This window comes from Schistocerca gregaria, chromosome 3 (genome assembly GCF_023897955.1).
Source record: "Schistocerca gregaria isolate iqSchGreg1 chromosome 3, iqSchGreg1.2, whole genome shotgun sequence".
NCBI classification, from domain to species: Eukaryota; Metazoa; Arthropoda; class Insecta; order Orthoptera; family Acrididae; genus Schistocerca; species Schistocerca gregaria.
In genome coordinates this window covers 474,578,780-474,600,437 of record NC_064922.1, presented here as the reverse complement: position 1 = coordinate 474,600,437, position 21,658 = coordinate 474,578,780, and the positions used below count along the sequence as shown (strand labels likewise).

Here is a 21,658-nt window from a genome sequence, read left to right as displayed (position 1 = left end):
TTTTGCAACACCCTGTATACTCTGCAAACTGCCATATAGTACATGTCGGAGGTACATTTTACCAGTACTAATCATTTCCCTTTCCTGTTGCAGTTGCAGACAGAGTGAGGGAAAAATGATTGTCTAAAAGCCTTCACATGAGCTCCAATTTCTCTCATCTTATCCTCATGGTCCTATGCGAAATGTACGCTGGTGGCAGTAGAACAGTTCTACAGTCAGCATAAAATGCTGGTTCTCTAAATTTCCATCCATAATGTCTTGCAAAAAGAGTGTCACCTTCCTCCCAGGGATTCCCATTTTAGTTCATGAAACATGTCCTAATACTTGCAAGCTGATCGAACCTACCAGTAACAAATGTAGCAGCATACCTATGAACTGCTTTGATTGCTTCCTTTAATCCAACCTAGCAAGGATCGCAAACACTCACACAGTATTTAAGAATGGCTCACACTAGAATTAAGTACACCATCTTCTTTATGAATGAGCTACATTTTTCCAAAATTCTCCCAATAAAATGAAGTCTAGCAAATGTCTTCTCTACTACCAGCCTGACAAGCTCACTCCATTTCATGTTGCTTTGCAACATCATGCCTAGATATTTAATCACTGTGACTGTGTCAAGCAGCACCCTACTAAAGCTGTATTCAAACAATACAGGACTGTTTTTCCTACTCATCTACATTAACTTACATTTTCCTACTTTTAGAACTGGCTGCCACTCATCACATGAATTAGAAATTTTATCTACACTATCTTGAATACTCCAACAGTTGTTCAATGATAACATTTTCCTGTACAAAATAGCATCATCAGCAAACAGATTTAAATTGTTGCTCATTATATCTATCAAATCATTTATGTACATAGAGAATAAAAGCAGTCCAATCACACTTCCCTGGGACACTCCATGATAATCCCCGCCTCTGATGAACACTTGCTGTTGAGGACTGTGTACTGGGTTCCATTACTTAAGAAGCCTTTGAGCCAATCACATATCTAGGAACCTAAACTATATATGCTCAGGCCTTTGTCAACAGTCTGCAGCGGGGCACCACATCAAACACTTTCCAGAAATCTACGAATTGGGCTCTGCCTGTTGCCCTCCATCCATGGGTTGTAGGATATCATGTGAGAAAAGGGCAAGCTGAGCTTCGCTCGATCGGTGCTTTCTAAAACCATTGACAGAACCTTTTCTACTTCAATGAAATTTATTATAGTCGAACGCAGAATGTGTTCAAAAATAATACAGCAAACCAATGTTAAAGATATTCATCTGCAATTATGCCGGTTTCTTTTCTATCTTTCTTATATCCATGAGGCATTTGCACTCTTTTCCAGTTGCTTGTGACTTTTTGCTGGGTGAGAGATCCATGATAGTGCAAGCAGAGTAAGGGGCCAATGCCACAGAGTAGTCTGTGTAAAACCGAATTGGGATTCTATCTGTAACTAGTGACTTATTTGTTTTCAACTCTTTCACTTGCTTCTCTATGCCACAGATGCCTATTTCTATGCCTTCCATGCGGGAATGTTTATGACAGTCAAACAACAGTATGTTTGTATCATCCTCCTGCATGAATAATTTCTTAATCGTCAAATTTAAAATTTCAGATTTGTCTTCTATTGCCACTGCAGATTGGTCAATGAGCGGACGAGAAGCCTTCGACCTGTTTAATGATTTTACATACGACTAGAATTTTCTCGGAATCTCAGCATGAGCTTTTGCTGAGGTATGGCAGTGACAGTAGTTGTATACTTCATGCATTGATCTTCTTATGGTTGCATAAATTTCCGCTAACATTTGTCTGTCAACATCTGCTCATTCCTTTCCATAATTAACACAATTACTTGGCACATACGTCTTCAGAGTGTGGTTTACAATCAGTTTAAACTTTGCTCATAATTTCTCTAAGACAGTCACATTGGAGCTAAATTATGTCCTTTCATTGTCTAAGTTGGATGCTAACAAATGGTTATCTATTTTTTTTTTTTTTAGCAAAGTTACTATCCTAGCCTTCTTGATACATTTATAAACTTTCAGAACCTTCTTCGCTATGATGACATCATGATAACAAATCACTGTCTGTACACTAACTCTGTCAATAAGGTCAGGCCTGTTTGTAGTTACAAGGTCTAAAATATTTGCATTAAGAGTGAGTTGTCTACCTACTTGTTCAAGGCAGTTTTCAGAAAATGAATTCAAAAGTACTTCACAAGACTGTCGTCAATCTGTCCCACCTGCAGTGAATACATAGATGTCCCAGTATATACATGGTAGATGTTGCCTCCAACTAATACTGCGTGATCTGTGTATTTCCACGCCACTGAACACAGAATTTCCTAGAATGATTCTGCAACTATTATGACAGAATTGGGTGGCCAATAAAAACACCCAACAACAAACTCGAGGTCATCTACGCCTGCTACCACTGTCCAGATAACTTCACAGGGCATATCATTTTATTTTAATTTTTTTAATGACAAGAATTGAGCAGAGAGGACACTTGGTAAACATTTTGAGGACATTCACTTTTCATGAGTTTGCAGCTACTGCAAAACCTGTGCCTTAGTTCTAGTGTTGTGTTTGTGAAATGCTTCCCTGGCAACACTTCCCTTAATGTTGTTTCTGACAAAGAGCGCACACAGATTTAAAGATTCACATCTGTTAGTATCCTAAACCTAGTAAGAAAGAGGGCAACAGTACTCCACAGGACCAGCCTTGCATATTGCACATATAATGTTTTTCTTCTTTTAAAATGTTACTGATGTGAGAGGAGTGTCCCTACATGAGAAGGCCATATGAAATATGTGACAAAGAACCCAAAATATGTCCTACAGAGATAATTATTAATGACCATATCTCTCAGTTTACAAATGAAGGAGGACATTCTTGAAATATTTTTACAAACTTGGTTGACATGCCCTTCCCAAGTAAGTTTGGTGTCAATATGTATACGTATGAGTTTGACACATTTATTTACTACATAATATAGACAATCATAACATCTACATCAACACGACAACTGTACAATTCGTAAACAACTGCTTCATCGAACCATCTTCAAGCTATTTCTCTACCATTCCACTTTCCAACAGCATGCAGGAAGAACGAACACTTAAATCTTTCCATGTGAGCTCTGATTTATCTATTTCTATACTTTGCAAACAACCATGAAGTTCATGGCAGAGCAATACATAGGGGGTTGTAGTATATTCCTACAGTAATCATTTAAAGTTGTTTCCTGAAACTTTGTTAATAGACTTTCTTGGGATAGTTTACTTTTATCTTCAAGAGTCTTCCAGTTCAGTTCCTTCAGAATCTCAGAGAGACTCTCCCATGGATGAAACAGACCTGTGACCATACATGCTGCCCTTGTATATATACACTCAGTATCCTCTATTAGTCCTATCTGTTTTGGGTCCCACAAACTTGAGCAATATTCTAGAATTGGTCACACAACTGATTTGTAAGCAATCTCCTTTGTAGACTGATTGCTCTTTCCCAGTATTCTACCAATAAACCGAAGTCTACCACCCGCTTTACCCATGACTGAACCTATGTGATCATTCCATTTCATATCCCTACAAAGTGTTACAACCAGGTATTTGTATGAGTTGGCCAATTCCAATGTGACTCATTGATATTATAGTCATATGATACTACATTTTTTCACTTTGTGACGTGCACAATTTTTCATTTTGAACACTTAAGAGTAAGTTTCCAATCTCTGCACCACACTGAAATCTTATTAAGATTTGACTGAATATTTATGCAGCTTCTTTCAGATAGTACTTCATAATTGCATCATCTGCAAAAATCTGATTTTACTATTATCTGCAAGGTCGTTAATAAACAATATGAACAGTAAGGGTTCCAACACATATGTCAAAAGCTTCCACAGTGCAAAACATTTAGAAACTAAAAAATTTTGTGTAGAGCAACATATGGAAGCATGTGCCACTGAACTAAAACTAAATGATGGCACTTTCATAATTGTAACAGTGTATAGGTCCCCCTCAGGGAATTTTGAGCTATTTCTAGAAAACTTGGATGCTTCGTTGTGCTATCTGTCAGACAGGGGAATGCAAATTATCATTTGTGGGGATTTCAATGTTGATTCCCTGAAAGAGTGTGATAGGAAGAATGACCTTGTAGTATTACTCAGATCTTTCAATTTGAGCTCCGTCATTGATTTTCCTACTCGGATAACAAAGAACAGCAGGACATTGATAGATAACTTTTTTATAGACCAAGATAAGTTTAAGGACATAAATGCTTATCCTGTTGAGAATGGTCTTTCAGATCATGGTGCACAGCTGGTTACAATACATGGCATAGCTCCATGCAGTATATCAAATCAGAATTTCAAAGCAGTGCGTTCAATTAACAATATAAATACCGCAAACTTTAGGGAAAGACTAAAGGAGCTAGACTGGGATGAAGTGTATATGGAACCCGATGCAAACTTGAAATATAACTTATTTCACGATACATTTTTAAGGGTATTTGAAAATTGTTTTCCCAAGAAAACAGTGAAACATAATTCCAAGAAAACATATAAAAAACCTTGGCTTTTGCAACCGTAAAAGAGAACTGTATCTAACAGCAAGAGGGAGTACTGACCTCGAAATTGTTCAATATTATAAAAACTATTGTGCGGTACTAAGAAAAGTTATTAAAAAGTCCAGAAGCATGTGTATCATGTCTGAGATCAGTGACTCTGATAATAAAATTAAAGCAATTTGGAATATTATTGAAAGGGAAACAGAGCAACCAAGAGCACAGGAAGACTTTAGTGCCATAAAACTGAATGACAAGTGTACTAACAAACAATCTGAAATTGGAAATATTTTCAATAATCATTTTTTAAATGTCGTGGAGAAAGTAGGATCTAGATCTTCACTAGAAGAGGCAAGGCTTCTAATAGAAGAGGCCATACCTGTGCAGTTTGAAACAACTGTATTTCCACGAACCTCTCCCTCTGAAATCAGTAAAATAATAAACTCACTGAAAAGTAAAAGCTCTTACGGAATTGATGGCATTTCCAGCAAGATACTTAAAGCTTGTTCCCCACAGATAAGTACGATTGTCAGTCACGTATGTAATACCTCTTTGGAGCAGGGTGTTTTCCCAGATAGACTGAAATATGCCATTGTAAAACCATTGCATAAAAGGGGGATACGTCGGATGTCAACAACTATCGCCCAATCTCTCTTCTGACAGCTCTATCAAAAATTTTTGAGAAAGTAATGTATTCAAGAGTAGCCTCCCATATATGTAAAGGCTTTTCAACAGAAGATGCTATATACGCTTTCACAGATCAAATATTAAATGCTCTGAATAATCGGACATCACCCATTGGTATTTTTTGTGATCTCTCAAAGGCCTTTGACTGTGTAAATCATGGAATTCTTTTAGATAAGCTAAATCATTATGGTTTGAGGGGGACAGTGCACAAATGGTTTAATTCATACTTAACTGGAAGAATGCAGAAAGTTGAAATAAGTGGTTCATGTAATGTTAATACAACAGCTGATTCCTCAAACTGGGGGGGCTATCAAGCATGGGGTCCCTCAGGGTTCGGTCTTAGGTCCTTTACTGTTCTTGATATACATTAATGACTTACCATTCCATATTGATGATGATGCAAAGTTAGTTCTTTTTGCTGATGATACAAGTATAGTAATAACATCCAAAAACCAAGAACTAAGTGATGTAATTGTAAATGATGTTTTTCACAAAATTATTAAGTGGTTCTCAGCAAACGGACTCTCTCTAAATTTTGATAAAACGCAGTATATACAGTTCCGTACAGTAAATGACACAACTCCAGTAATAAATATAGACTTTGAACAGAAGTCTGTAGCTAAGGTAGAATTTTCAAAATTTTTAGGTGTGTCCATTGATGAGAGGTTAAACTGGAAGCAACACATTGATGGTCTGCTGAAACGTCTGAGTTCGGCTACGTATGCTATTAGGGTTATTGCAAATTTTGGTGATAAGAATCTCAGTAAATTAGCTTACTATGCCTACTTTCATTCACTGCTTTCGTATGGTATCATATTCTGGGGTAATTCATCGTTGAGTAGAAAAGTATTCATTGCTCAAAAACGTGTAATCAGAATAATTGCTGGAGCCCACCCACGCTCATCTTGCAGACATCTATTTAAGGATCTAGGGATCCTCACAGTATATATATTCACTTATGAAATTTGTTGTTAATAATCCAGCCCAGTTCAAAAGTAATAGCAGTGTACATAGCTATAACACCCGGAGAAAGGATGATCTTCACTATGCAGGGTTAAATCTGACTTTGGCACAGAAGGGGGTAGATTATGCTGCCACAAAAGTCTTTGGTCACCTACCAAACAGCATCAAAAGCCTGACAGATAGTCAACCAACATTTAAAAATAAATTAAAAGAATTTCTAGATGACAACTGCTTCTACTCATTGGCTGAATTTTTAGATATAAATTAAGGGAGGGGAAAAAACTAACTTAAGCATTAGTATCATGCAATATTTTGTGTAATGTAATATCTTGTACAGACATCTTTCATTAACCTGACACGTTCCACATCATTACGAAGTGTCGTATTCATGACCTATGGAACAAGTATTAATCTAATCTAATCTAATCTAAACACTAATCTTTCCCTGGGCATACCCGAAATTACTTCTACATCTGACAATGACTCTACATCCAAGTTAACATGCTGTGTCCTCCCTACAAAACGTCTTCACTACAGTCACAAATTTCACCTGATACCCCACATGGTTGTACTTTTGATAATAAGCATAGGTGTGGTACTGAGTGAACTGCTTTTCAGAAATCAAGACATACTGCATCTACCTGGTTGCTTTGATCCAGAGCTTTCAGCATGTAATGTGAGGAAAGTGCAAGCTGGGTTTCACATGATCGGGGTTTCCAAAATCCATGCTGGTTGGCACTGAGGAGGTCATAGTGTTAAAGATACCTCATTATGTTTGAGCTCCGATTATGTTCTAAGTTTCTACAACAAATTGATGTCAAGGATATTGGGAAGTAGTTTTATGGATCACTTCTACTATCCTTCTTGTAGACGGGTGTGGGTGTGCATTTTTCCAAGAGCTGTGTATGGTTTTTTGTTTGAGGGATCTATGATAGATTATAGTTAGAAAAGGGGTCAAATCAGCTGCAACTTCAGTATAAAATGTGACAGGGATTCCATTGGGGCCTGGAGCTTTGTTCAATTTTAATAATTTCAGCTGTTTCTCAACACCACTGACACTAATACTTGCTCCATTCATCTTTTCAGTGGTATGAGGATTAAATTGGGGCAACTCTCCTGGGTTTTCCTTTGTAAAGGAACATTTAAAAATGACATTCAGCATTTCAGCTTATGCTTTTCTACCCTCAATTTCAGTTTCTGTCTCATTCGCTAGGGACTGGACACAAACTTTGGTGCCACTAACAGCCTTTGCATATGACCAGAATTTCTTTAGGTTCTGTGTTAACTTCTTGTTGTGGTCTTCCGTCTGAAGACTAGTAAGATGCAGTTCTCGATACTACTGTATACTGTGAAAGTGTCTTCATCGCTGAGCAACTACTGCAAATTAAATCCTTCCTTGATGTTTCAGACCCAACCGATCCCTTCTTCTAGTCAAATTGTGCCATGAATTTCTTTCTTCTCCAATTCTATTCAGTATCCGATCATTAGTTACAAGATCTACCCATCATCTTCAGCATTCTTCTGTAGCAACACATTTCAAAAACTTCTATTCTATTCTTTTATAAACTGTTTTATTGTCCATGTTTCTCTTTCGTAGATGACTACACTCCATGTAAATACTTTCAAAGAAGACTGTCTGACACATAAATCTATGCTCGATATTAAATTTTTCTTCTTCTTATTTTATTAGAATGACCATTTCTCCCTATGTAGGTGGGTGTCAACAGAATATTTTCTCATTTGGAGAGATAGTAGATGTCAGAAATTTCATGAGAAGATCCTGCCGCAACGAGAAACACATTAGTTTTAATGATTGTTACCATACTCAACCTTGTTAGGCAATAACACAAAACAAGCTGCCCTCCTTTGAACTTTTTCTATGCTATGCTCTTCATCAATTCTATCTGATGCTGATTCCACGCCAAACAGCAGTTCTCTAGAACATGACAGACAAGTTTATTTCAAAGAATCTCTTTAGAAGACAGTTGTACCTTCTACGTGGGTTGCTTTCCCCACAACATTATCCATGTGATCATTCCAATTTAAATTATTTATAATTATGTAATCCTTAAGTATTTAGTTGAATTCACTATCTTTCAATTTGCTACTCACCATATAGCGGAGATGCTGAGTTGCGATAAGCACAAAAAAAGATTGCAAAATCTTTTTGTTGTGCATATCGCGACTCAGGTTCTACGCTATATGGTGAGTAGCAACTTTTCTTCTCTAATATTGTTACATACCATCCTGGATCTTCCACTGCTCAATCTTTCAATTTCTGTGAGTTATTGCGTAACCAAAATTTAATGCATTCCTTTTAGTATTCATGTTAACGACTTCACACTTTTCATTATTTTGCAGTCAATTGTCATCTTTCACAGCATACAGATATCTTGAATAAGTAATCTTGCAATTTCTTTTGATCTCTGATGAATTTACAGGATGGTAAATGATGGCCTCTTCTGCAAATAATCTAAATGGGCTCCTCAGATTGTCTCCTAAATCATTTATATAGGTCAGGAACAGCAGAAAACCTGTAATACTCCCCTGGGGAACACCAGATAATATTCCTGTTTTACTTGATGACTTCCTATCAATTACTACGAACTATGACCATTCTGACAGGAATAATGGATTCAGTTACACACCTGATATGATGCTTTGAGTGCACACAATTTGATTAGACGTGTCAAAACCTTCTGGAAATCTAAAAATATAAAATAAATTTGAGATGCCATGTCGATAGCACTCATTATTGTGTGAATAAAGAGCAAGTTGTGTTTGACAAGACCAGTATATTCTGAATCTGTATTTGTTAACAAATTGTTATCTTCGAGTTAATTCATAATGTTTGAACACACAATATCTTCCAAAAGACTAATGCAAATTGATGTTAGTAACATGGATCTGTAATTCACCAGATTACTTCAATTTCTTTTCTTGAGTAATGATGTGACCTGTGCAACTTTCCAGTCTTTATGTACAGAACTTGAGTGAGTGCTTGTATATGATTGCTGAATGTGGAGCTATTATATCAGCACACTGTGAAAAGAATCTAAGTGGTATAATACCTGGACCTGAGGCCTTGACTTTATTAAATGATTTAAGCTGCTTCGCTACATTGAGGATATCTGCTTCTAAGGTACTCATGTTGGCAATTGTAATCGATTCAAACTTTGGAATATTTACGTCATCATTTTTGGTGAACAAATTTTTGTTGGTTGGTTGGTTTAAAGGTGGGAGAAGGGACCAAACTATGAGGTCATCGGTCCCTTGCCCTTAATAAAACAATGTCACAAGTATGAGAATAAAACAGACAAATCACATAAAACAAAACGGAAAGAAAGGAAAAGTCACACGATAGAAGGGAAGGCAACGAACACTAAAATGAACAAAAGAGGACAAGAAAACAACAGAGAGACGCTAGAAACAGAAGAGAGTAAAAATGAAAGCAGATTACAATGGCTGGTCAACCATGAGAATAAAAATGGAAAGCCAGTCACTCTGCAACATATTTAAAAGTCCACCCTAAAAGCACTAGGGTGGACGACACAGAGGGACATGCGCTAAAACCAATATAGAAGTATAAAACCCACTCTCACGAATAAAATGTAAAACTAAAGCTGCTGTGGAGGCACTGTTGCCCAACAATGAAGGCAGGGTGCTGGGAAAGTTAAAAGTCTGCTGCAGAGTGGCTAAAAGTGGGCAGTTCAGTAAGAGGTGGGCGATTGTCATTTGGGAGCCACAGCGACACTGAGGTGGGTCCTCGCGACGGAGTAGGTAACCACGCACTAGCCACGTATGGCCAATGCGGAGGCAGCAGAGGACCACTGATTCCCTGCGAGACGCCTGCATGGAAGACTTCCACACATTCATAGCGTCAATAACACGCAGTTTGTTGTGTGTTCTGTTATGCCATTCCATCTCTCAAAGCCGGAAAACCCCGCGGTGTAAGACAGAATGCAGGTCAGCTTCGGAGATACCTATCTCCAGAAGCAGTTTCCGCGTCGCCTGTTTGTCCAGCCTGTCAGCAAGTTCGTTACTGGGGATTCTGACGTGTCCTGGGGTCCACACAAACATCACGGTATGGCGGGACTGTTCCAGAGCATAGATGGACTCCTGAATGGACGCTACCAGAGGGTGGCGAGGGTGCTCAGTGAGACAGGAGAAATAACTTGCCAGGGCATAAGCGGATGTACTCAAGAGCACAAGATATGGCCGCCAGCTCTGCAATGAAAACACTGCAGCCAACTGGCAAGGAGTGCTGCTCAATATGTCCTCAATGAACATATGCAAAGCCTAAGTGACCATCAGCCTTTAGCCGTCGGTGTAAATCACTTCAGGGCCCTGGAACGTCGGTGTAAACCACTTCAGAGCCCCGGAACACATCAAGAATCGAGAGGAAGTGACAGCAGAGAGTAGTGGGGTTAACGGAGTCCTTAGGGCCATGCAAAAGGTCCAGAAAAAGTTGTGGCCAAGGTGTACACCATGGAACTGTACATGAATGGACTGCAAGTAGAGGTTTTAAAGGGAAGGACTCCACTTAAGAGAGGAGAGACTATACGCGAACACCAATCGTTAGCTCTAATCTGGGCCGCCGATGCAGGAGATGGACTGCCGCGGATGGGAAAAGGAGACGGTAATTCAGATGCTCAGTGGGACCATGAATGTGTGCTGCATAACTGGAGAGCAGTTGCACACGTCTGATATGCAGTGGAGGGACACCAGCCTCCACAAGTAAGCTGGTCAACAGACTTGTCCTAAAAGCTCCTGTCGCTAATCAAACCCCACAGTTGTGCATAGGGTCGAGTAAATGCAATGCTGAAGGCACTGCCGAACCATAAACCACACTACCACAGTCAATTCGGGATTGGACAAGAGCTCTGTAGAGCCTGCAGCGATCTGCACCCCAATTGGTAATGCTCAGGCAATGGAGGGCACTGAGATGCTGCCAGCACTTCTGCTTAAGCTGACGAAGATGAGGGAGCCAAGTCAATCAAGCATTGAAAACCAGTCCTAGGAATTGATATGTCTCCACTACAGTGAGTGGATCGTCATTAAGGTAAAGTGCAAGTTCCGGATGAACGGGACAATGCCGACAGAAGTGCATGACATACGACTTTGTGGCTGAAAATTGGAAGCCATGGGCTAGAGCTCATGCCTGCGCCTTGTGCATGGCTCCCTGGAGGTGCCACTCGGCAACAACAGTACTGGAGCAGCAGTACGAAATGCAAAAGTCATCTGCATACAGAGAAGGTGAGACGGAGGGCCTGACAGCTGCTGCTAGACCATTAATGGCCACTAAAAATAGAGGGAGTCTCAATACAGAGCCCTGCGGGACTCCATTATCCTGGATATGGATAAAACTATGGGAGTCACCAACTTGAACACAAAGTACGGAGCAATGGGAAGTTTTGGATAAAAATTGGGCATGGTCCCCGGAGAGCCCACTCATACAATGTAGCTAAGATATGATGTTGCTAAGTGGCGTTAATGCTTTACGTAAGTCAAAAATGACAGCAATCAGGAGTTGCTGTCTGGAAAAAGCTGTTCGGATGGCAGACTCGATGGACACAAGATTATCAGTGACAGAGTGACCCTGGCGGAAGCCACCCTGACATGGAGCCAGCAAGCCACGTGACTCCAGGACCCAACCCAACCGCTGACATACCATAGGTTCCTGCAGCTTACAAAGAACACTGGTGAGGCTGATGGGCCAATAGCTATCCACATCAAACAGGTTTTTACTGGGTCTGAGCACCGGAATGATTGTGGTCTCCCACCATTGCGATGGAAAGACGCCATCGCACCAGATCCGGTTGAAGATGATGAGAAGATGAAGCTTTTAGTCAGATGAGAGATGTTTAATCTTCTGGCTGTGGATGTTATTAGACCCAGGAGCTGTGTCAGGGCAATGTGAAAGGGCACTGGGGAGCCCCCACTCTGTAAATGGAGCATTATAGGATTCACTGCAGTGTGCAGTGAATGACAGGACATTCCCTTCCAGCAGTTTGAGTGTGTGAAAGGTGGGGGGATAATTCTCCAATGCAAGGGCTCGAGCAAAGTGCTCAGAAATCACGTTTCCGTCGGTACATAACTCACCACTTATGGTAAAACTGGGGACAGCTGTTGGGGCCTGGTACCTGAAAAGACGTTTGATCTTTGCACAGACTTGGGAAGGTGACGTGTGACACCCAATGCTGGAGACATATCTATCCCAACACTCCTTCTTCTGTTTTTTGATAAGGTAGCGAACATTGGCATGGAGCCGTTTAAATGCTATGAGGTGCTCCAGGGAAGGGTGCTGCTTATGCCACTGTAGAGCTTGCTGTCACTCCTTAATTGCTTCAGCGACTTCTGGCGACCACCAAAGGACTGCCTTATGCCTCGATCGCATTTTCTGCCGCAGAAAATACTGTGCTAGTCACATCCTCAATCATCAGATTGAAGTTACCGTGTGGGGGAGATTCAGTGGTGACAGCAGAGGTGAAAGTTCCCCAGTCTGCCTTGTTCAAAGCCCATCATGGCAGGCATCCATGCACCTGATGCTGGGGCAGTGACAGGAAGGTGGGGAAGTGGTCACTACCACACAGGTCATCATGTGCTCTCCAGTGGATGGATGGGAGAAGTCCTGGGCTGCAAATTGATAAATCAATGGCCGAGTAACTCCCATGATGCACATTGAAATGTGTGGGGTACCAGTATTTAAGAGGCAGAGGTCGAATTGTGACATTAAAGTTTCAACATCTCTGTCTCGGCCAGTAAGCATGGTACCACCCCACAAGGGGTTATGGGCATTAAAATCTCCCAAAAGTAGGAAATGTTTAGGAAGTTGATCAATCAATGCAGCTAAAACATCAGGGGTACTGCACCATCTGGAAGAAGATATACATTGCAGACAGTTATTTCCTGCGCCATCCTTATTCTGACAGCCACAGCTTCAAGAGGGGTTTGAAGGGGCATATGTTCACTACAAACCGAGTTTAGGACATAAACACAAACTCCATCTGATACTCGATTATAGTCGGTACGGTTCCTGTAATATTCCTTATAGCCACGGCGGGCAGGGGTCCACATTTCTGGAAACCAGGTTTCCTGGAGGGCAATGCAGACAGCAGGTGTAAAGCTTAACAGTTGCCATAGCTCAGACAGGCAGTGGAAAAAAATTCCGCAATTCCACTGGAAGATGACGTCGTGAGACTGAGAAGGCATGGAACATTCAATGAGGCAGTTTACGCCTCAGGGTCACCCGCTGCCACCGAATTATTGTCCGGGCGGTCTATATTCATTGTATCCGAGGGTCAAGCGAGATCTAGGTCCTCGGCAGATTCCAGAATCTCCACCTCATCCTCAGACGCAGAGCTTGTAGGTAGTGGTGGTGTGGGTGCCAAGGCAATTCCCTTGGTCTTGGGGATCTTCTTTTTGGATTTTCAGGCTACTCCTTGAGTTTTACGGGCTGGGAGAACTTCACTGATTCCATCTGCTGCTTTTGGGTTCCTCAGCCAATGGCGGGTGTCATTTTTCCCATTAGCAGAAGTATCGGAAGGAAGTGACCCAAGGGACCCCTTCCTAGCGAGAGGAGCCAAAGAAGACTTATGCTTCTCTTGTGCAGAAGTGGGGACTGATATCCCTGATGGTGGGGGGGGGGGGGGGGTTGTTCCTGAAGTAGATGGAGCAGGAGCAACAGGGAGGGAAGTGGGCCCCACCATGAAGTGAGCAGGTGTAGTCTTCCGGCTCTGAGAGGCGCCCTGGGTTGGTGGAGCTGATGGTGGCAGAACTGTTGTAGCGGCAGCATAAGACAATGTCATATGGACAGGATGCAGGCATTCAAATTTTATCTTAGCCCCAGTGTAGGTCAAGCTGTCCAGGGTCTTTTACTCCATGATTTTCCTTTCTTTCTGGAGAATCCTGCAGTCAGATGAGCAAGGCGAATGGTGCTCTCTGCAGTTGACACAGATGGGAGGCGGGCACAGGGAGTATGGGGCATCCACAATCTCGGTTTGTGATGCTGGAAGTACAGCGGAAAGACATATGGCCGAACTTCCAGCACTTAAAGCACCGCATATAGGGCATTACATCATACCGGTAGACCATCACCTTGACTTTCTCGGGCAATGTATCACCCTCAAAGGCCAAGATGAAGGACCCTGGTGGACACGCCGGACGAAATGTAAACTTTCCGCTCTAAATTGGCATGCAGCTCATCATTAGACTGCAAAAGAAAGTCTCTGTGAAATATGATACCCTGAACTGCATTTAAGCCCTTATGGGGTGTGATGGTAACAGAAACATCCCCCAGCTTATGACAAGTGAGTAACTCCCGTGACTGGGCAGAGGATACTGTTTGGATCAAGACTGACCCAGATCTCCATTTTGGACAAGCCCTCCACCTCCCCGAACTTGTCCTCTAAAAGCTCAACAAAAAAACTGAGGCTTCATCATCATGAAAGATACACCATCAGCTCTCGAACATACAAGGTACCGGGACGAACAAGAGCTGCTGCCATCCTTAGCCTGACGTTCCTCCCATGGTGTGGCCAGAGAGGCGAACAATTTGGGGTCTTACTTCTGTGTGTTGAATTGAGCCTGTGGAGCTTAAAGACTGCTGGTGTTTGACCACCAGCAAGAGATGATGTACTACACTTCATTGCATGTCATCTGCCCTGACACCACTCACTCCTACCAGGGGCCCTCCCCCACAAGTGCCACCCAGGCGCAAGAAAGACCACCTGGCAGGATGGCCTTTGCCGGGAGTCCTGATGCCCCAGGATGACAGGCATCTACTCCTCAGCATACGTGGGGAGTTAATGGAGCAAGCGTCTGCAGAGTGATCTCTTTGTGGTAAGGGGGCTACAACCAACAGGGTACATGGTGGCCCGAACACAAAGGACTGGCTACCGTGCTGGATATCAGGTGCAACCAAGCAAACAAGTCCATTGTCATTGTCAGCGTAGAAAACGATATTGCACAGTTGATGGAAAAATAAGCACCCAGGAGGGTGACCTTGCCCAACAGTTGGAGAATGAGCAGAAGTGAAGATCCACGTTGATGAAGGATGCAATAGGTCTCAGTGCACGACGGACATGATGCAGAAACTGAAGGGCTAAAAAGGGCAATCAGCAGTTTTTGATCCAAGGTTAAACGGATTTAGAACCATAGAAAAAGATTTGAAATTTTTGAAGATGAATACAATTGCTAAATCCGCCTCTTCAATATGAGAATACTACTGTTGAGCGAGAGTGAAAGTCTTAGAAGTATAAGCAATGGGTCATTCAGACCCATCCGCATATTTGTGCACCAAAACCATGCCCAGACCATACTGAGAGGCATCTGCACCATTAAACTAACCATGAAGCTCAGTTAAGACTACACTATTGCTTATTTTGGATGTTTTTGCTACTTGTTGTCTTATGGAATTATCTTCTGGGGCCTCACACCTATAGTAAATAGAGTTTACTCCGTAGATGTGAGCAGAAAAAAGAACATTCTGCAGAGGAGACAATTGCACATCTTGCCTTTTTAAGGATTTTGGAATTCTTACACTCACATCCCAATGCATATAGTCACTCAATGGGTTTTGTTCCTAATAATAAAAGTCCTTTCCAGCTGAAATGTGATTTACACAGTGGCAATAAAGGACATAAAATAATTTTCATGTCAAATTCATCTCTTTGTCTAGGCTTCTGTCTGGACTTGTGCATTCTGCTGGAAAAAAATTCAACTCGCTCCCATTTAACATAGCAAGAATTTGGGAATACCAAACAAAGCAATGGAATGAAATTTTGCTCTGCAGCAGTGTGAGTACTGATATAAAACTTAATGGCAGATTTAAACTGTCTGCCAGAGTGGGACTTGAACCCGGGACCTTCGCTTTCATGGACAAGTACTTTACCAACTGAGCTATCCCAGCTTGGCACATGAGCCGGGCTCAGAGCCTGGAAGGTAGAAGATGAGGTACTGCGAGAAGTAAAGCTGTAAGGATGGGTAAAGAGTCGTGTTCAGGTAGCTCAGTTGGTAGAGCACTCACTTGGGAAAAGCAAAGGCTCCGGGTTTGAGGCCCATTTTGGCGCACAGTTTCAATCTGCCATGAAGTTCCTAGATCAAAGGAAAATTAAAAAACTACCTCATCACCCACAGTTTCTACAAATTATTTAAATATCTAGGTTTAGAGACTGAACAGTTATTATAGCTACATGGCAAGTAGTAGATTTTATTGAAAACTTGCCTGCAAGCCTATGTAAACAACACTCAGTATTCACAGATTTAGGAAACATTTTCTTTTGAATGATACTATTGTAATCAAGTAATATTATGCTACCAATATGTAAACAGCAGCTATATGGTACAATTGAGGAGGTAGCAGTTTTTATTTCCTTCACAGTAGCAGCCTTTTTTCCTATCATTTACTCAATTACATTTAGCATCCGTAAGAATGAATCACATTACACAATATAATGATAGTGTTCTGTTAGTATTGTGCACAGATTGAGTTTCTGTAATATGTTTCTCTATTGTATATGTATACCTCAACTCATTCCACAGCCCAGAAAGTTCTCCTTCTCAATGGGATTTACAGAACAGAATGAATGAATGAATTCAAACTGTTAAGAGTTCTTGCCACCAACCACAATGCCCTCTCTTCCCTAGTGAGGCTCCAAATTGACTCAACATGCAGCTAAAGGCAGTATGTGATCTACTCAAGAATTTTGCATGCTTGGCTTGTTAATACAGAAGAGACATGAAGCAGGTGATCTAGAGGTTCCAGAATTCCCAGTCCCTGGCACATTTCATACTCTACCAAAGTTGGTTGCAAAGGAACATATAACACTTCTAGTAATAACATTATGCAAAATAAAGTTGCCAATCACCATATAGCGGAGATGCTGAGTCACAGATAGCTTTCGGCCTGTAAGGCCTTTGTCAAAAATAGACAAAACACACACACACACACACACACACACACACACACACACACACACACACACACACACACAAAATCTGCTGTCTCACGCAACTGTAGCCACACTGCGAGCAGCAGCACCAGTGCATGATGGGAGTGGCGACTGGATGGGAGTAAGGAGGAGGCTGGGGTGGGGAGGGGAAGCGAAGTACGGTAGGGGTGGTGGACAGTGCAGTGCTCCTGGGGAGCACGCAGGGATAATGTGGAGAAAGGGTAGGGTAGCTATGTGCAGTCGGGAGATTAAATGGACGGTAGGGGAGAGGTGAGGAGATAGGAAAAGGAGAGACGTAAAAAGATTAAGTGCAGTGGTGGGATGAGGGCTGTATAGTGCTGGAATGGGAAAGGGACACTGGATGGGTGAGGACAATGACTAACAATGGTTGAGGCCAGGTGGTTTACGGGAACGTAGGATATATTGCAGGGAAAGTTCCCACATGTGTAATTCAGGAAAGCTGGTGTTGGTGGGAAGGATCCAAATGGCACAGGCTGTGAAGCAGTCACTGAAATGAAGAATGTCACGTTTGGCAGTGTGCTTAGCAACCGGGTGGTCCGCTTGTTTCTTGGCCACAGTTTGTCAGTGGCCATTCATGAGAACAGACAGCTTGTTGGTTTCCATGCCCACATAGAATGCAACACAGTGGTTGTAGCTCAGCTTGTAGATCACATGACTGGTTTTACCGGTAGTCTTTCCTTTGATGGGATAGGTGATGTTTGTGACCAGACTGGAGTAGGTGGTGGTGGTGGTGGTGGTGGTGGTGGTGGTGGTGGTGATGGGAGGAGGATGTATGGAACAGTTCTTGCATCGAGGTCTATTATAGGGATATGAGCCATGAGGTGAGGGGCTGGGGGCAGGGATTGCATAGGGATGGCCAAGTATACGTGTAGGTTCGGTGGACGGCAGAATATCATTGTGGGAGGGTGGGAAGGACAGTGGGCAGGACATTTCTCATTTCAGGGCATGACGAGAGGTAGTCAAAATCCTGGTGGAGAATGTAATGCAGTTGCTCTAGTCCTGGTTGGTACTGATTTACGGGGGACTGCTCCTCTGTGGGTGGACGGTGGGACTTTGGTAGGTGGTGGGAGACTGGAAAGATAAGGCACGGCAGACTTGTTTTTATACAAGGTTGGGAAGATAAGCCAGGGGATTATGTACTTGTTTCTTTAACTGAAGCTGGAAGATCCAGGAAGAATTGGGACTATTTTGTAGACGTGATTCTCACAAAGTTTTACACAACTAAGTGCATTCCCATGGGAAGTGCTGGATTTGGCCCCACTAATGATGACAAGCCTTTGGAAAAGATGTATCAGTAATGTTGAAGAAAGTACAAACCTCTAATTTAATCAATAACAGAGTCCAGTTTGTGTTTAAGTAATAAAGGTACATTTGCACATATGATTTTTCATACTCCATTTTGTATTGCATATTTTGACTGATTTCATACCAACATATTATATCTGTGTGTGTGTCACTCACACACACACACACACACACACACACATACACATACACAAATTCATAAGTATCATTACATTGCACATAACTGTTTATTTTACATACAACTGCAGTAGGTCAAAAGGTAACCATATGGTAGGCCTATACTAATTTGTTTCAATTTGTTAATGTAACACAAAAAGCATAAAGAATGGATAAAAAATATGTTTATAGTGAAACAAGCACTCTTGATACATAAATCAATGCTCAAATGTTACAACTTCACTTCTGAGAGAAAAAGAGGAAGAATGAAGTGTAGGAAGACTGTTGTGTAATAGAAAGTTATGATTTATGTACACACAGTCCTGTAAACATTTCTCAAAAGCACTTCAATATCAACACTATTCTGAGAATAAAATCTTTTTGGAATTTTCTTACAAGTGATATATTATTACTTAAACATGCAGATTTTAAGTGCTGTGCAAGTCTGAAACTACGTTTCAGTGCAAAAATCTCTTTTGTAGTTTTGATTTTCTTTCTAGTTCTTAACCACCACATAAAAAACTGTGTATACATACCATAAGTATTTTTTATGAACTCATGTTGTAGAACACTGTCAATCAGATCCAAGTGATAGGTATCTCTCAGTGATAGATAGTACAAGCAACATGCGAGGCACTTTGGATACAGCTCAATTTCTCGTTGTCGGCTTGGACTGTGGAGTTCTTCAGCTATTATCTTGTAAATACACGGAGTTGTCTGCGGATCGTAATCGTATTGCGTGAGGGATAGGGCGAACCGCTCCAAGTCTTTCAACCTAGCCGTCTTCACCTCTTCACAAAACCGCTGAGAAATAGTGCGCATCAGATCCTTGTGAAACAGCTGCACGTTTGTACCTGCTAATGCTACATGGACGAGACTTAACAGTGAAAGACGGGGCACCTGATCCTTTAATTTCTCTAGACAATAGTATAAGATGTCGGCGTGATGTGGTGTTAAGGAGTATCTAATTATCTTCAAAATAGCAGCGAGTGTAATGTCATGAACATTATGGAGTTCGTTTGTTGTACGTGCCAGTATTTCTGATATCAAGACATGGCTGCGAATTTTTGTTTGCGATTTGAAAAAGCCCATTGCAAAAACACCAATCTCGTCAAGGGACAGTTCATCGAAGCACTTCTCAACACTATATTCGAATTCGTACTTGATGCATTCTGGATGCCACCTACGGTAAACATTTGTATAAAACATGCACTGTATTAGTTGATAAGGCAACAAACGTGTTGGCTTTCTACCCAATTTAAAATTTGCAAACCACATAAAATCTGACTTTCGTACCAAATATAGTTTGTACCAGTGATCACAGACGTAAAGTACCGTGTTCAAATCCCAAGTTTTAATTCTTTTTACACATTCCTTATCAACAGAACGCCAGATTTTAGCAAAGTTTGGTGTTTCTACTGACTTTGCCATCGGCCACAAACGTAAACATCGAAGAATACCAAAGAGATTTTCATCAGACATTTTTTCACTCTTGTCCGCGACAGCTGCACATAGGTTACTGAATAACTCGTCTGAAATCTCATGTGGATGACTAGCTACATAGTGAGATACAGTTTCAAAAGCGGCGTATACATCATCCACTTTACCGTCGCTCCAATCTGTTTTAACGATTTCTTGGAAATTTTCTTCGGATACATGCTTTACCTCTATTATGGCAGGAGCTAGAGTTTGTGAATACACTGGAAGTCTCTCAAAAACAGTATGAGCGTAAGCATTCTCTCCTTCTGCAAAAAGTTTCACGTTTACTGCAGCAGTAGTGCATATTTGTTTATGAAGAACCGGTAACCTGTAACAGATTCTACTCAAGCACGGTTCTCTGAGCGTATTGTAGTGACTAGCGAAATATCTGGATGCTGTATAGAAGTTACACAATTTATCACAAGCTGGCCGATTCAAACATTTGTAAGTAAACGTTGACAACTTGAGGAGTGTTTTCATTTTGTAATTTCAAACATCTCACAAGCGCTATCGGCTATACACAGTACGGACTGCAATTGTCAAGTGTTCAATGCAGTTTTGCCAACTCTGAAGCACAATTTCCCCCTATCGCATTTGATATCTCCCTTAGATCTGGCCAAAATTCCCTAAATAGTTTATCAAACCACGGGCTGGTTAGACAATCTCCCGTTAGCAATCGGTTAAGCTCTGTTCCCGGAACAGCGTGAAAAACGCGTTATACGAAGCCAGAATACGCCTAACCGGAGAATAAACACGAGGTAACTTAAGTGGCTATTTTTGGCTGGTTAGCGAGCTTATCCGGGGAATTGCCTAAAAGGTTAGTTAGGTTTAATTAGTTCTAAGCTCTAGGCGACTGATGACCTCAGAAGTTAAGTCGCATAGTGAATATTCTATTCTATTCTATTCTATTCTATTCACTATGCGACTTAACTTCTGAGGTCATCAGTCGCCTAGAGCTTAGAACTAATTAAACCTAACTAACTTAAGGACATCACACACATCCATGCCCGAGGCAGGATTCGTACCTGCGACCGTAGCGGTCGCTCGTTTCCAGACTGTAGTGCCTAGAGCCGCACGGCCACTCCGGCCGGCGTACGTGAGAAACTGGAGCTATGACAGACAGTTGAGACTATTTCTCTGTTTTCTAAAATAACACTGCGTAATTTCCAAGAATGTTTTCCTATCGAATCCGCGGGCTCCAAACGATAGTTATCAAACGTGCGATTCTAAACCGATCACGCGACTGTGGTGACAGGCGTTTTGAGCATGTTTAATTGTTTATAGTGGTCACTACAGCAACGACAAAAGAAGAGCGTTACTAAAATAGCTGTAATTACAAAGAAAACGACTAACCTCACTCGTCGTCGACATTGTCGTCGTGAGGAAGTCCGTTTGATGTGTATATTATGGGAAGCATTCCCTTTTTGCGGCAACCTGGCTAGATTCTGCCAATGTCAGCATGTTAAGCCCTGCGAATCCTTGCACCAGTGTTCAATATTTCATCCCTCAAAGTAGCCTACTCTGGGTATATGCATTC

The 21,658-nt window shown here is 41.5% G+C and overlaps 1 protein-coding gene across 2 annotated transcripts in view; it reads right to left on the bottom strand.

Annotated features, from left to right (window-relative positions):
• The window catches only part of LOC126354998 (FAST kinase domain-containing protein 5, mitochondrial), a 43,490-nt gene extending 22,824 nt beyond the window's left edge, over nucleotides 1-20,666 (bottom strand). The window contains exon 1 of one of the 2 annotated variants that reach the window (XM_050005118.1): nucleotides 19,179-20,666. In XM_050005118.1, the coding sequence (XP_049861075.1) occupies nucleotides 19,179-20,601 (1,423 nt within the window). In that variant the 5' untranslated portion in view covers nucleotides 20,602-20,666. The remainder of the gene's footprint in view (nucleotides 1-19,178) is intronic. The other variant, XM_050005117.1, reaches the window with a different exon arrangement.
• Nucleotides 20,667-21,658: the final 992 nt, after the last annotated feature.